Raw genomic sequence first — 16,054 nt, forward strand, 5'->3', positions numbered from 1 at the left:
ATAGCACGAACTAGAACTTTCCTCCCTTCCCTTTTACTTCGACCACTAAACCCATTTGTTGTCCCAGCTAACTGTGCTCAAAAAAAAAAAAAAAATTTCCCGAAGCAGTCTGCTGTTGGAGCTTAGGCGTTTTCCCCCTGCTTCGACCTTCTCTTGAAGGCCTAAGAATTTTGATCTTTGTTAGGTTGGGTTCCTACAGAATTTAAAAGATTTTGTCCTGTAGTGACTACTTGTCTTACCCGTGCATGTGTTGGGTTTCTTTTTTCACCTAAAATCATGGTACTACACTATGGAGGACACAATTTTAGGTAATGTGAACATGGCTTACCCTTCTCCCCTCCCCATTTGCTCTTCAGAAGTCTCCAGCCACAAGCCACACCATCTACACCGACTTTGTTTGAAATGTTAATGAAGTTATTTCTAGCTGTGCCTTCACACTGACTTAATTCTGCAACAAGTCTTCAGGATCTCCTTAAAGAAAGCTGCTTGCACCCCCCCCCCATCGCGAATTCATTTCCAAGTACTGAAGGGAACATTTATTTTAGAAGTGCCTGCTTCTGCTGGATAAAACCTGCGCTTTTCTTGCTTTGAGGGGCGGGAAACGTTTACTGAACCCCTTTGAAAAAGCTCTGGTTCGTGCTGCCTCTTGGGAGAAAAAAAAAAATGCCTGCTTGAACACGTGAATCAAGTGGAGCTGGAATTTTTTAGGGACAGCTTTTCATCTTGCAGACTAAGACCTGATAGTTACTGGAGTGGGGGAGACTTTTCGCCTCCCTTTTTCTCAGATGGAAGTCTGAGACCAGCTGGGGTGAAGGATAGGGGAAGGGCGGCTTACTTTACTCACCAGGCATTCAGCTATATTCCCACTTGCTGGCACTCCCTGGCGCTGCTGCTTAAGTACGGGTCCTTCACCTTTGCACCCATGGAGGGCCTTCCGGGAGCCTCTGGAACTCCTAAAACTCTGCAAAGCGATGCACCTGTGTGCGTTTCTTTCGGCTTTCATTAGATTCTCGGGGGGGGGGTGTCTTTTTTTTTTTTTAAGATTTTGTTTATTTATTTGACAGAAACAGCCAGCGAGAGAGGGAACACAAGCAGGGGGAGTGGGAGAGGAAGAAGCAGGCTCATAGCAGAAGAGCCTGACGTGGGGCTCGATCCCAGATCGCCGGGATCACGCCCTGAGCTGAAGGCAGACACCCAACGACTACGCCACCCAGGCGCCCCTCAGAGGGGGTCTTTGAATAGGAACACCTGCTCTTGACTCTTAAAGACCAGTATTCCAATGTTGTATTTCTGTGACAATGGAACGTGGAGCTTTCATACTTCATCTGCTGTCCCTTCATAACAGAAAACCGAGGTTCAAAGCCAGTAAAGCAAAGCCATGGGCTAGATTCAGAAGCACAGGGATCACTGGAGTACAGGGAACCCCCCAGGCTCTAGCCTGGAGAAAGCATCAGTTCCAAAACAGTCTCCAAATGCCATGAAAACCGGCAACTGTCCAAGCTCTGTAGAACACCGCGCTTGCTGACAAAGTTGGAGCCCTTGGACAACTGACTTAACTTTTCTGAGCCTCAGTTTACAGGGGATGATCCATAAAATGGGATAAACACCTACCTTGTGGGGTATGTGTCCTACAACATGCCTGCTCACAGGATGTGTTTCACGTGTAATTAATACTGCTCTCAGAGCTGCTCACCTAATTGGTCTTCAACAGAAGAATCTAGCAATTACCTGCCTGCTAAAGCAGTGCTTTTCAGACTTCTGTGGGCGCATGAGTCACCTGGGAATCTTGTTTAAATGGGGCCTGGGAATTTGCATTTCCAACCCACTCCCAGGAGATGCTGATGCTCTCGGTCCAGGGACCACGCTTTTAGTAGCGGGATACTAGGACACGGTTACGCTGACATGAATAATGTAATGCTGAATACATTAGCTCTGACTTGGGCATCTGATCTCACAGTCAGCCTAAGGAAGAAAAACAGACATAAGGACGGATGGCCTATAGACATCTGTAAACAATGACCGACAGAAATATCTCCAAAAGGCCCAGGCTTTGCACCATTTTGCTGTCTGTTTATTTCAAGTTTACAGAGAAGCTTAAACATCTGTGGAAAAACACCAAAGGCTTATTTTTCTTAAATTCATGTACTTTTAAGTGATAAATACACAGTATTTAACTTTGTACACCTGATAAAAGGAAAATGCATAGTAGAAAGGATCAGGAATAAAACAGAAGCATCGGGCATTAAATCAGACACAGAATAGAAAAGTCAGCAGTCCCGCGAAACTCGGCCCATAAAGCTGCAAAGAGGATGGGAACTGACGACCTTCAAACCTTCTCTAGCACCTTGGATGCAAGTGGAGGTCGTGGTTCTTCCCCCCAGCAATGCAAAGCTCCCCTTTGGAAGATGAGTGAGAGCAAAAGGTTGAGCACAGGCATCTAAATACTCGGGTATTCGCCTCCTCGTTCCGGAAAGGCTTTAAGGATGGGAGCCCTAACTCTCGGGAAAGGCCAGACTCCTGGGGAGATGGCCTCTCCAGCCCCCAGAGCCAACAAGGGGCTAGCTAAGGCTTTCTGGGAGCCCCCAGTCAGCCTGTGGAAGAGATGGGGGAAGTGGAGCAGGGCAGAGGAAGATGGGGCAAGAACTTGTGCAGGCCCCAGGTTGCTTACACCAAATTGGTCCCACAGATGAGCCAGCAATGGAAGAAACTGATAGGGCATTCTTTTTGCGCACCTGGAAAAGCTGCCCATGATGGCTTCTCCCCTTTCCTGACAGAGCCAGCTTCTGAAAAACCAATGTTTGTGCTCCAAGAGAATGGGAACCCTACGGCTTTACGGTACAGCCCTCTGCTTGTACTTTCTGCGGGAAGCGGTTCCTTCACACAGCTTTCTTTGGTGTTTCTTTGGGGAAAAAAAAAAGTTATGACCGCACCCGCATGAATAGCCAGCGTTCCACGTATGAAATCTTCCGTGGGGAGTTCTGTGGTGGAAGAAATGGTCTTGCCCGATGTGGCTGTGTAAACGGGTTCTGTAGAAGCTCCTCGTGCTGCCCGCCCACCCCGGGTGAGCCACTCAGCCAGGCTAGAGTCCACACAGACAGGCTGGGACTAAGGACAGGTTAACTTGAACTACTGCAAGGTGCTTATTGCAAACTAACCAGACCCCATCTGCTCCCAGAAGGGGTGGTCCATAAATACAGACAAGCGCAGGAACGCAAGGGGAAGTACCAGGTTACAAAAAGAAAGCAAGCAGGCCAGACAACCCTTCATCTGACGGTCATCCTTTGCTCTTGGAAACCAGCATTCCCTAATTCTGTACTGTTTATAAGATAGCAAGAAAAGTCTGGCTAAATGACAGTCAAGAGCTTACGAAGGTCTGTGGAAGCCAAGAACACCCAGGTTCTATGAAATGCGCTGGGCAGCAGGGGCACGAGGCCTTGCTCCCCTGTGTCTCTGCAAAAAGTCCTCCTACCAGCAATGATCAGACAGAAACTACAGGAAAGCATGTCCTCTGAGCCCAGTTACCAAAACCATTTCCCCCAAGCCAGAGTCCACAAAGCACTGGGAATCTCCCAGGGCAAAGGCCTTCCTGTTTTCCTCCCCCTTGAACTTCACACTCAGCCGTGTGTGGCTCTGGAAGAAGTCACGTGGGGACTGCAGTGAGAATTCTCAGTAGGAGTTGGAACCCAAAAAGATAAACCTTTTCTGTCTGGACTTTTGGCTTACAAAACAGAACTCCCTGTGCCAAGCCCTGGTCCTCTTGCACCCTGAGGACCGCTCTGGGTTTCAATGATCTTCTCTAAAAGGGTGCCCCAAAGTTCTTGTGTAGGTGCTAACAGAGCTATACCCGTCAGGATGATCATTTGTGTTTCTGTTGAATCAGAGTATTTCCTCACAGGCCCTCCAGAAACTAAGTGTTTCACTGACTACCACAATCAGCCAGTATTTGAGAAAACAAAACCTTGGCGGTCTCTAGAATACACAGGTCACACACAGGCCAAGCTGCTAATATACAGGCACAGACTTCATTGGCTCTAACTCCGCTCACATGCCTGAAGCCGTGGAACGTATCCTGGAAGCTCTAAATGATCCCTGAACTACTCTAGAGTTCAGTCTCGTTAGAGAATTGAAATTATTTTGTTTACTCATAAGCCATGTAATGTACATGGAAGTGTAGGATTTCACCCTGAAGTTATTGTCATTTAACAAGAGATTGACCAGAGCTCAGTTAATATTTCAGAAACCCACTGTGAGTGGCTATCGGTCCTTTAGGTGAAACCTCTCCTCCCCCCGCCCCAAACAATCACACAATGCCCTTCGAGGGGTGGAAAATCCCCTCTGCGAAGCAATTCAGCTTCAAGCCCTTTCCCTTTTCCTGACTACAACTCTACTCATAAAAAAATTTAAAGTCCTTCTTACAAATAAGGTGCATCAAAGCTCCCTGCAGCTAACTGAGGGCTAGCCCTGTCCCGACCCCAAGAGTCCACAGTCCTGGAAGGCACCACAGCTTGGAGTCTGGGGCTTTCGGGATTTGCAGGAAGAGTCACACCCCCTCTTCTTCTCCCTTCCAAACACAGCAACTAACTCTGTGGTCTCACCCACACCGCCAGAGTTTTCTGCCAGTTTTTCATCATTTTCAAACCCCACACACATTCACTTGGTATATCTGACATGGTTCTGAGTTCACAATGAAGGATTTTTGGCATAAAAACGTTTTAAAAAGCAATTGTCCCAAAATGCATGTGGCTTTGGGTCTGCAACTCCTCACACCTGCCCGTTCAGCCAGCCAGCGGCCAAGGTCGATGTCATGGAGTCAAGTCTTTTTTTTTTTTGTCCCCTTTAAAACAATAAAGGAAGAAAAAACAAAACAAAACAAAACAAAACACACCAGAGATGACGGTCAAGGCTCTACACGCGTGCTGGGTTTCCGTAGGACATGCTGCTATGGAAACGCAGGGTGCAGCCTGCATGCGAGGTCGCGCGTCCGGGCAGCTACTCCATCGCCTCGTCGGGCCGCAGAGGATGCATGCGAGCGCGGGGGCCGGGGCCCGGGGCCCCCCAACTCTCGGCGCGGGGACCGCCTTTCACAAGAGCACTTCCTCCTCCCCCACGGGGGGCGGGTCGGGGCCCCGGAGGCTGTCTTCGCTGCCTTGCTTCCTGCTCACCGAACAGAAAACCCGCGTTAAGGCAAGGCTGCCACCGCGTGAACCGGCGCCTCCCGCGTTCCCACACCACCTGGAACGTCACTCACTTCGCTTTTCTTGCCTATATAAGAGTGTCAAAGGAGACTTTGTATCCCCCTCTGTAAATGGAAAAGCAGCATCATTTGCCAAAAATAGAAAGGAACTACAAAAATAGATGCGAACCTATCTGTGGAACACCTAAAATCATCCCATGTGACTGGTGTGCAGCCAGCGTGGGGGCCTGTTCCCGAAGGTTTTTAGGTTCCTGATATGTCTCCCCGCCCCCAACCCCAAGCTTCCTTCTTCAGGCTAAGGTTGAAGATTCTTCAGTCACCTGAAGGTGAGCTTCCTGGGGACAGCAAGCAGGACCACCTCGGTCTGGTCAGGCACAGAGCCAGCCTTTTGGAAATGGTGGTCAAGAGGAATGTTCCCAGCACACGGGTCCACGGGACACCTTGGATGGAGAGAAGGGCCCACCTCTTGGCGATGTGAGTGATCAGAGCAGAAGAGACCAATGAAGTGGGAGGGAAGGTGTCCTCGTGTCCCTGAAAGGTCATATCCTGAAGTGCCCCCAGCTAGACCTGCCTGGGGGGACAGACACAGGCTGAACTGGGGAGCTGGGAAGGAAAATCCCTGAGAAGAAGCCAAAATGCCTTGCCGCCATCCAGCAACGATGGCCCCTTCTAAGGGAAGCCACTGGGCTTGCCACACCAAACTAATGTCTGCTGTGTGTCCCTGTCCAGAAGGGAAACTCTGTCCCGGCACAAGGGAAGAGAAAGTCTGATGTCTGTACACTCCTAGGAAGAAATCCCTCTCTGTTCCAAGAGCAGGCTCACTGGCTTTAATGTTTCTGCCAAAAAAGAGGGGGTCAAATGTCCCAGGGAGGAGAGCTGTAACTCGATGTCAAATCTGGTCAATTTCTGCCCTAGAAGTGCCCGCTTGTACCAGCTGGGTGTTGTTGCAGACAGGCCCGAGGCCTCCAACACCTGAATAAGTCTTCGGAACTCCAGAGTGCTGGGTCATTGGGACAATCAAGCATCCCACCAGCAGCCTGAGAGCAAGAGCGGCTGATCTCCAGGTCTTGCTGGGACTGCGGTGAGGGAATAAAGGGGTAGTAAAGCCTTTTGGGCCAATCTCTTGGTATCTTGCGATTTTGGAGCTCACTGAAAATAAGAAACAGACGATAGACTTGCACACAGACAGGAGGCAAACCCTAACACCTGAGATTGAGAAGAAAAACGCCAGCGCATTAGGCTTCCACTCCCTGTCACCCTGGGAGGCTCAAAGAGCAGGCGGCAGAGAACTTGGGAACTACCTGGCAGGGAGGAGGCGGCCTTCTCCGGCTGCCGACAACTGGCCCGGTTGCTCACTGCCGCTTTCCCTGATCCTGAACTGTCCGCTACAGGACTGTACGGGCCCCCGACTCCCATGCTACGGGCGCCACTTCATCTCACAAATCAACTCCCAACACACAGAAATGTCCGCCTGTTCGTGGCAGCAGGCATTCATGACAGCCAAAGTGGAAACAATGTCCGTCCCCTAAGGAATGGAGGAATAAAATGTGGTCTACCCATACAATGAAATATAATCTGGCCAGAAAAAGGAAAGAAGCGTTGACATCTGCAACACCGTGGATGAACCCTGGAACGTGATGCTGAGTGAGAGAAGCCAGTCACAAAAGCTCACACGTTGTACGGTTCCATTGGTATGATGGGTCTAGAGTAGGCAACTCTACAGAGACTGACAGCAGATTAGTGGCAGCTGGGAATGGGGAGTTGGTGGTGATAGCTGAGGGTATGGGGTTTCTTCTGGGGCTAACAAAAATGTTCTAAAATTGATTGTGGTCTTAATTGTCCAAGTCTGTGAAGATATTAAAAACCATTGAATCATACCCTCCAAATGGGTGAAACGTATAATATGTGAATTATACTTCAATAAAGCTGCTCTTAAAACATAGAAATGGCTTTCCAATTATAAAATGTTAAATATTAAAAAAAAATACTAAAAAATACATAGGAATGACTGCCTGGAGCTCCCAGTTGAGGATGAGGTAGTGAGTTGAGCCCAGTGGAAGGAATCCTAGAATTTCTATCTTGCCATAGGCATAGGGGGATGAGAGGCGGCAGGGGTGTGAAGGGTTTATCATCTTAGTCCACAGGGACAAAAATTCCCATCTGTCCTGGGAGATGCTGGTAATGCTGACAAGGCTATGTGTTGAGAAGAGGGATGGCCAAAGGGAAAAAGTTCAGATCCACCCTGGGGACAGAGGACTCTTACACTAATTTGCAGCACGCTGGAAGGGAACTTGTTTTCTAGGTCTTCGCCTATCAGAGAAGAACACTGCATGCCTGATCTATGCTCTGACCACATGGACCCAGGACAGGGGCAGCCACAGGACACTGTGACACACTGACGTGCCCTGAGCATATGTGGGTACCAGACTGGGTCATGAGACCTGGGTGAATTCACAGGCATTCCGGGTGGAGCGCCATGCACCCGCAGCCCCAGCCCACATGCACAACCCGCCGTGGGGTCCAAGCCCCTGGATGACCCTTGTTTTATCCTAGGTCCAGAGGCCCGAGGGGAGCCTGGGCACAGCAGCCCAAGCTGGGAGGAGCCTCCACCCGGGTGGGGATGCCCCGTGCTCTGCAGCTGCCCCCGCCCCCAGGCTCCGGCAGAGGCTACAGCGCAGGCAGGCAGGCATTACCTTGGGCTCGGACAGGGGTTCACACTCCCTGGTTGGTTTTTTGCTGGAATGGCCAGAGGGGAGGGAAAAGGGAAGTGAGAAGGGACACTTGGGATCTATGAGATGCCTGTCCCCCACCCCAGAGACACTCAGACCCCCAGCACCAGCTTCACAAAGCTGTTGCCAGGGGGATTTTGAGCAGGGCACCTCTGCTGTGACACATAGGGTCACATGGGTGAGACAGGCCTTGCTGATCCATCACAGGGCTGATAATCCCACCATCAAGCACATATGCTTCTGGGACACAAAAATACTTTCTGACTGTCAAGAGGTCCCCCAGTTAAAGTGCAAGTCTCCCTGAGAAAGGTAAAACTCCAGCACGGGTTAGCTGTCCACAAAAGGAGGTGGGCTGAGCCCGGGGAGGGGCGAAACCAAAGCCCTACTGAGCCTGGGAGACCTGGTCTGAGTGGTTCCAGACGCTTCACCAGGGATGGGTCCAGGCAGAGTGCGCTGGGCAGGGCTGCCCTGTGTTCAGCCTCTAGCTCCCCACACCGGAGGAAGGCAGGTGGACACTCACGTGAGCAGGTTTCCAGGCGCTGACAATGAGCGCTCCTCCCGCCGGCTGCCCTCAAACGGGTTCCCGAAGGAGCGTTTCCGTATCATGGTCTTCACCAGGATCTGAAGGACAGAAGAGGAAGCTGGGCCCCCTGGGGGAGACTCCCGGCAACATCCTCCCCTGCATCAGTCTACAAGTGCCATCTCCCTCTTCCTTTCTCTTCCAGCCCCCTGCCGCTCCCACGGCTTTTGGCTGGTGACAGGCCTTTGAGAGATCCTGGGCAGCATCCCACCCACTGAGGACACAAAAGCCAAAGCCATTACCACATCTGACTGGTCCGTATCCAAAACCAGCCATGCCTCCCTGACTGCCAATAAGATAAGGTCCAAACCCCTTGGTCTGACATTTTCCTGTCTTGGTCTACCCTTGGACCCCGTGTTCCAGGAGAGCTGGCCAGCACTGTCCCTCCAGTACACCTGGCACCACTTGTCTCACCCAAGCCATCGCTACACCTGCCCTCTTGGCCCATCAACCTGTCTCATCTTCAAATATGGGCCTTTATTTTCAGTGAAAACTATCTGACCACCCCAAGAAGAAACCAACCATTCTTCTCCAGGCCAAATTCAGGGGCTGCACTTCTTTTTAAGTTGAAATGTAAGTCCCACAGGAGAACATTCACCATCTTCAAGTGTACAGTTCAATGGTTTCTAGTACATTCACATCACCACTATCTAACTTCAGAACATTTCCATCACCCCAAAAAGAAACCCAGTACTCACACCCCATTTCCCCTCCCCCCAGGCCCTGGCAACCACCGATTTGTGTTCTGTTTCCGTGGATTCAGCTATTGTGGACATTTCATATAAACGGAATCACACGGTATGAGGCTTTTTGTGTCTGGCTTCCTGCACTGAGCGCCATGTTCTCAAGGCTCCTACGGCTGCAGGGGGGTCAGCGCTTCCTTCCTCTCCATGGCCAAATAATAGCCCTTTGTACAGATATGCCACATTTTGTTTACCCGTTCCTGCACTCGTGAACACGTGGGCTGTTTCCACTTTTTGGCTATCGTGAATAATGCTGCTACGAACAGGTGTAGCACATGTTTTGTGTGTGGACATGTTTTCCACACAAAATGTTTTCATTTCTCTTGGGTCTATACCCGGGAGTGGAATTCTTGGATCACATGGCGATCACGTTTAACGTTCTGAGGAAGTGCCAGACTGTCTGCTACCGTGGTCACACCACACGAGGGTGCCGCATTTTAGTGGAGGATGGGAAACACCAGACCAGGTGTAAGGAGCTGAGGAAACATCCCAGGACACGGGGGGTGGCCAGCCCACCGGCTGCTGTGGTGTGAGGGAGAGGGGGCTGGGAGGTCCCAAAGGTCCGTCCAAGTCTGAGAGGCGCTGGGGGCCAGCTGGTCCACCTCCAGTAGTGGGAACTTGTTCGTGTGCCCCCTCCCCCACTCTAACACTGGGGACAGGGTCCCCAGCATGGTTATCAGACACCTGCCTGAGGAGTGGATCCCTTGGGAAAGGGTACTAGTCCCTCACCCCATCCTGTGGCCCCTCAGCTTCCTTCCTCTGCCTCCCAGTCTTCCGCCTCACCCCTACTGATCTGACCTATCCTCTCCAAAGCCCAGATCTGATTCCCTCACTCCCCGACTTGTATCTTTCACGCATAGGGCTTTGGAACTTATCCTGCTGCTGGCCAGAGGGCCAAAGACGATTCTGGAGCAAAGGACTGAATGAGTTACTTTTGGTTATATTTTGGCTGCTGTACCCTCTGAAGGAATTTTCAAGGAAAAGACCCCAGCTTGAAAGGCGCTGGCCCCCACGCCCTCAAGCTGAGTCAGGTGCCTCTTAAGCTGTTTTGTGTGTGTGCTACTAAGAAGAAATCCAAGTATTTAAAAAAAAAAGCACAGATGGCGGTGCCTGGGTGGCTCAGTCGGTTAAACGTCTACCTTCGGCTCAGGTCATGATCTCAGGGTCCGATCATCTGAAAAATTGCTAAACAAAATGTGGCCTAGCCATACAACAGCGTATTTTCAGCCATGAAAAGGAATGGCATGCTACAACATGGGGGAACGTCAAAAACACGACGCCGAGAAAAAGAGGTCCGATACAGGAGAGCACATCCTGCAGGAGCGCACTGATGGGAAATGCCCAGGAGAGGCAAATCCAGAGACACAGAAAACCAACCAGGGGTCGCCAGGGTCTAGGGCGGGAGGAACAGGGTGACTGTTACCGGGTACAGGGCTTCTTGCAGGGGGAGGATGGACATGTTTCAGAATCACAGAGGTGATGGTTGCACAATATCATAAATGTAATAAATGCCACTGTGTTGTTCACTTTAAAATGGGTAGTTTTATGATACACGAATTCTATGTCATTAAAAAAGAAAAACACTGACTTAGACCCCCCGGCAAGCACTCACCGTCCCTCCCTGGCCAGGGCTGGTGTTCTGTGGTTCCTGGTACACACCAGCCCTTTCCTCCTCCGTGCCTCTGCGGGCGTGACTCGCCACCCACCGCCTGTCCCTGCCACTCCCCCGGCAAGACCACCTGCCCTGTCCCTCCCTGGCCCTCACCCAGCAGAAGCTCCTCCTCTGTGAAGCCTCCGCTCTTGTTCCTCTGAGCTGGCCTGTCACTGTGTGTTGGCACAGGACGGTGATTTTTTTCCACTCCATCTTTCTTATGAGGCCAGGAACCCTTCTCATCTCTGTAACCTTGTGCCTGGCACACAACACACTGGGTGCCAGGAGGGGACCTGGACCTCCCCACTCCAGCCCCCGCGCTCGGATGGCTGCAGTAGCGCCCACGTCCCTCCTGGTGCCCACATTGCATTTTCCATGTGGGATCTTTCCAAGGCCAACTCTGTGGTGCTACTCTTCTGACTCAACCCTGCAGATGCTCCCCACACCTCCTGGGGCCAAGATTTAAATCTCTGCTGTGGCCTCAGGTCCTGGGTGGTCTGGCCCCACCTCCTGCCCAGACTCATGTCACTTCCCCCCCCTCCACCTTCCTTGCCCTGCTTCAGTGGCCCTGGCTTTCTCGAAGCTTCTTGTGGGCTGAGCTTCCTCCCAGCAGAGGATCATGTTTGCTCTCCCCTCTGCCCAATACCGCCTCGGCCCAATAAACACTCTGCCATCCATCCACTCAGTATATATCTGCTTCTTCCAGGAGGCCTTCTCCAACCTATCACCTTGGCCACATGCCCCTCTTAGGGATCCACGGCCCCCCTTAGGAGTACACCTTGCAGGCCCTCTGTTTTGTTCATTGTTTGCCCAGCATCCGCCTCTCCAAGACGGCAGGCACACCATGTTGGTTTTACTCATCACTGTAACCCCTGCTCCCAGACCTCTAGGATCAGAGACCTTCTCCTAAGAACATCCTGAGCCTGGCAGAGAATAACCCGTAGTGGGCGCCTGGGTCCGACACCAGCTGCCTCCCCCACATGGGTGTGGGACATGGGTGCAGGGTGTGGATGAGAAAGAGTGAGTGAGTGTGGGTGAGTTTTAACAGTGAAGGTCATGCATAGGCCCCAGGTGGGGGAGGAGAAGGAAGATGTGAATGGATGCCCCATCCCAGGGGCTCAGGTTTTGGAAGAGAGAGAAAGTGTGTGGGGAAGCAGGAAGGAGAAGTGCAAAGCTGGGAGAGGAGCCAGTATTTGGGCTCCTGAAGGGGCAGTCACTTGAGGCCAGACACTGTGTCTTTGTGCAAAGTCTCACCACTTCCTTCCTGAGCCCAGGGCCCTGCCTGCCTGCTGGAGCCAGAACTAGCCAAACACACCCCAGGGCTTTCATGGCAGCCTTAGTGGGGTGGCCAGCTGGATTCTGCCCCTGGGACTGCTGCTTGGACCCCAGGCCCTTGAAAATCCTAGTCTCCCTCCTGGAGCCAGATGTCCTCCTGGGCAGGGGACTGCCAAGTAAGTGATTCCCAGAGTCTCCAAGGTTAAGTCTGAGGACTCCACATTCTGGATCCTTTTTCCTGGGTCAGGACCCAAACGTAAGGCCATAAAAGCACATGAACTGAGAGCCCCCGCCCCTAGCCCTCAGAGCTGCCCACAGGGCAGATGTGAGACAAGCTAAGCCATCTACTCTGGAGACCAAAGATCCAGACAGGTGGGAAATCCGTCTTAGAGACCTCAGCTCCAGCTCTCACCCCGGGCACCTGCCCTGGTCCTTCTCCTCCCCCTGCCATGCTCTGAAAGCAGGAATTCCAGAAAGAGCAGTAGGATCTTTGGAGAGGAGCTACCCCTCCCTATAGTCACACAGAATCTGACCGTAGACGGAACTAAAGCCTCAAGGTGCAGGGGCCTCCTGCACACGTTCCTGATGTGTGGCCAAAGCTCAGAGCCTGGTGGCTGTGAGTCAGGGACAGACCCAACCATTCCCTGACTCTCGGGCCCAATGTCTGCTTCTTAGCTGCCCGCCTGTGCCCCAGCCTGTCCTCGCCGGCCCGCCTCAGGCTGTCCCTGTTCTCGGTCACTGGTTCATCCCGCCTTACCACGGTTGCCAGGCTGGGAATGTGTTTGACCGAATTCTCGACCTCCTCTTCGGTCACCTCGACCAGCGTGCAGTTCTCGTCCTCCGATGGCAACGGCTCCGCCCCGTGCCTCGTGACCCAGGGGTGCAGCTTCAACGAATGATAGGAGGGGTGAGGGGCAGGCGACTGGCTCCCAGAGGCCGGAGAGCAACACCAAGGCCCTACCAGCGAGCGGAGCCAGAGAGGGAATGCAGGAGGGCAGAGGTGGTGGCCTGAGGTCAGGCATGCAAGAGAGCTGGCAAGCCAGGCAGAAGGGTGGGGGGTGAGGGAGATGCAACGAAACGTGGAGAAGACAGAGAGACAGAGAATGGGAAGGAGCCACCAGGCAGGGATGTGCACCAGACCGCATTCTCCATCTGGCCCAGGTCTTGGCAGAAGTGACCAGAATTTGGCATCTGCCTTGTATGGTTGCCCAAGGAGCACCCATCACCCCTGAGCAACTTTCCCTGATGCCCCCGGAAGGCTCTGCTCAGAGCAAGCAGACCCTCCCCATTTCACAGAAGGGGAAAGAGAGGCTTGGGGAGTCACAGTGAGACCAGTTAGAAGGACACAGTCAGGAGAGGACCCAGGCAGGGATCTGCCCCACCCCACTAACACCCCTCGGGTCCAAGTCCTTATCTGTAACCATTTGGCCTCCCTCTTCTCAAATGCTAGTTAGCTAGATGCCTAGAAGTTCCTGAAGCAAACCTCTAGATTTCTTAAAGAGTCAGATATGTGCATGTGGCATTGGTCAGGGTGTAGGGGGTGCACAGGGATCTCTCCTAACAGTGCTTTCTGCAAAAGGATGGAATTCAGCAGGCCGGGGAGAGGGAGTCAAACTGCTCACTAATTTCCTCCCACCCCATTAAGATTTCTCAAAGGGATGGGCAGGGTCAAGGAAAGGATCCGGGACTTCAGCAGCCAGTGTGTGGAGTACACGGAGACCCCAGTCTGGTCTGGTCCAGGAAGGATGGATGCCATCAGCCCAAGCCATTCGGAGAGAGCACTAGCTGCCCCAGTGGCGACAGATCCCACTTCCACAATCACAATTAACACAAGTCCAAATCCTCCTCCCCACCACCATCACCACCAGTCCCCAGCAGCCCAGAGCCCCAGGGCATGGGAGGGTAACGGTGCCAAGAAGGGCACAGCGCTGTGGACAGAGGGGCATGGGGCCTGGCCGAGGCAGGGTTGAGCCAAACAATTCCAAGCAGAGGACACAGGCCTGGCCCGTGGTGCACACCCCATGGCAGAGCTGTGGCCCCCAGGTACCTTGATTTCCGGCACAACGATCCTTGATTCCGGGTTCTTGTCCAACATACGGGTGATCAGGTCCTTCAAGTCCTCAGCTATGTCAGGCCTGGGGGTGGAAGACACATCAAGGGTGGGAAACACACACAGGACCACCAAGCACTTGGACAGGAAGCTGATTTGGGACAGATAGGCAATACTCACTGATCTGGAAATTCCAGGGCCTGACTCTTGATCTTACTGTGTAAACACATGATCCGCTCGTCCATGAACGGGCACTGTGAAGAGAGGCCGGGGACAGAGTGGCCGTCAATGGCTGCCACACCAGTCCTGCAAGGGCTGCCCTGTGCTGGCGTCACACCACGTGGATAACAGCAGAGGAATAAATCCCTGGGAGCCCAATCTAGCGAGGCAGGAGTTCCCAGCCCACCAGTCTAGAAGAACCAAGGATGTCCTTCTAGAAGGGCTAGAGCCCTTCCCAACCACACTGTGGCTTTCTTCTGTAGCTGTGCTTTAATTTACCTACCTATACAAAAGCAAAGACTCCTCTTCACCCACCTGCTGGGTGAACACTAATAATACCAAGAACAATACCTAAGATGTAGGAGCAACAGCAGTAATTCGTGAGGGCTGAAGCTGGGCCAGGCTCTGGACTGAGGCTGTTCCATCTGCCTGGAATGTTCTTCCAACCAACATCTGCATGGCTCATTTTCTCCCATCATTCAGGTATCTGATCAAGGCTCACCTTCTCAGGGAGGCCTTCCTGAGCTCCTGTCTAAAGCAGACCCCTCCCATGTGATTTCCCTTCAGAGAGCCTATCCCTGACATTATGTTATGTTTGTATTCCTTTACTGCTTAGCTCCTCCAGGGAACATCAGCTCTAAGAGGGTAGGAATTGTTGCCTGTCTTGCTTCCTGCCCTTTCTCCAGTGCCTAGGAACATCCCCAGTGCAAAGCAGGGGTTTGATAAATACCTGTTGAATTAATGAATGCTTGAACTATTTCTGGTGATCCTCTCAGAGCCTTAAGAAATCATAAATATTCTTCTCATTTTACAGAAGAGAAAAACAGAAACTCAGAGAGGTGACATGTCCTGGGAAGTATAAAGCTGGGATTTAGCCCAGATTGGGCTGACTTGGAAGCCCATTCACACACCACCTCCCAGGTGACAAATCAGTGCTCTCACTCAGTAGAACTGAGCCGGGAGGAGCTCAGGTACTGTGCTGGAAAAAGGAACCTTTATGTGGGGTGCTCAAAAGATTGGAGAAAGTCACAGAATGTGACCTGGTCCTCTCCTATCCAAGGAAAATTCTTTCATTAAGAGCAGCAACTTGCGGGGCGCCTGGGTGGCTCAGCTGCTTACGCGTCTGCCTTTGGCTCAGGTCATGATCCCAGGGTCCTGGGATCGAGCCCCACATTGGGCTCCCTGCTCAGCGGGGAATCTACTTTCCCTCTGTGCCCTACCCCCATACTCAGGCTCTCTCTCTCAAATAACTAAATAAAACTTAAAAAAAAAAAAAAAGAGCAATAACTTGAGTTTGGATTGCACAGGTGTATCCACTTGACAGAACTCATTAACCAGTACACTTCAGATCTATACACTTCATTGCATGTCAATTTTACCCCAAAAGAAAAAAAAGAAGAAGAAGAACCACAAACAAATAGTGAGCTCTAGCTAATGACTATATTCTGAAGCATGTGGAAGAAAGTGTAGAGATGTTAGCTACTTACTCTAGAAGTGTAAAAAAAAATAAGGTTGAAGATGGAGAGACCTGTGATAAAGCAAATACGGTGAAATGTTTATGGCAGAAACAGGTGGTGGCTGCGTGGGTCTTTCCCGTAGTTATTTCGACTTTG

The 16,054-nt window shown here is 51.8% G+C and overlaps 1 protein-coding gene across 4 annotated transcripts in view; it reads right to left on the reverse strand.

Moving 5' to 3' along the window:
* Positions 1–2,049: 2,049 nt before the first annotated feature.
* CAMKK2 (calcium/calmodulin dependent protein kinase kinase 2) overlaps positions 2,050–16,054 on the reverse strand; it is a 45,516-nt gene continuing 31,511 nt past the window's right edge. Inside the window, exons 12-17 of one of the 4 annotated variants that reach the window (XM_045777240.2) lie at positions 14,403–14,476; positions 14,220–14,307; positions 12,930–13,058; positions 8,444–8,544; positions 7,888–7,930; positions 2,050–5,154 (exon numbers count right to left, since the gene is read on the reverse strand). In XM_045777240.2, coding sequence (XP_045633196.1) covers positions 4,990–5,154; positions 7,888–7,930; positions 8,444–8,544; positions 12,930–13,058; positions 14,220–14,307; positions 14,403–14,476 — 600 coding nt within the window. In that variant the 3' untranslated portion in view covers positions 2,050–4,989. The remainder of the gene's footprint in view (positions 5,155–7,887; positions 7,931–8,443; positions 8,545–12,929; positions 13,059–14,219; positions 14,308–14,402; positions 14,477–16,054) is intronic. The other 3 variants (XM_045777258.2, XM_045777266.2, XM_045777282.2) reach the window with 3 other exon arrangements.

Source organism: Ursus americanus, chromosome 30 (genome assembly GCF_024610735.1).
Source record: "Ursus americanus isolate L20-20 chromosome 30, mUrsAme1.1.p, whole genome shotgun sequence".
Classification (NCBI taxonomy): domain Eukaryota; kingdom Metazoa; phylum Chordata; class Mammalia; order Carnivora; family Ursidae; genus Ursus; species Ursus americanus.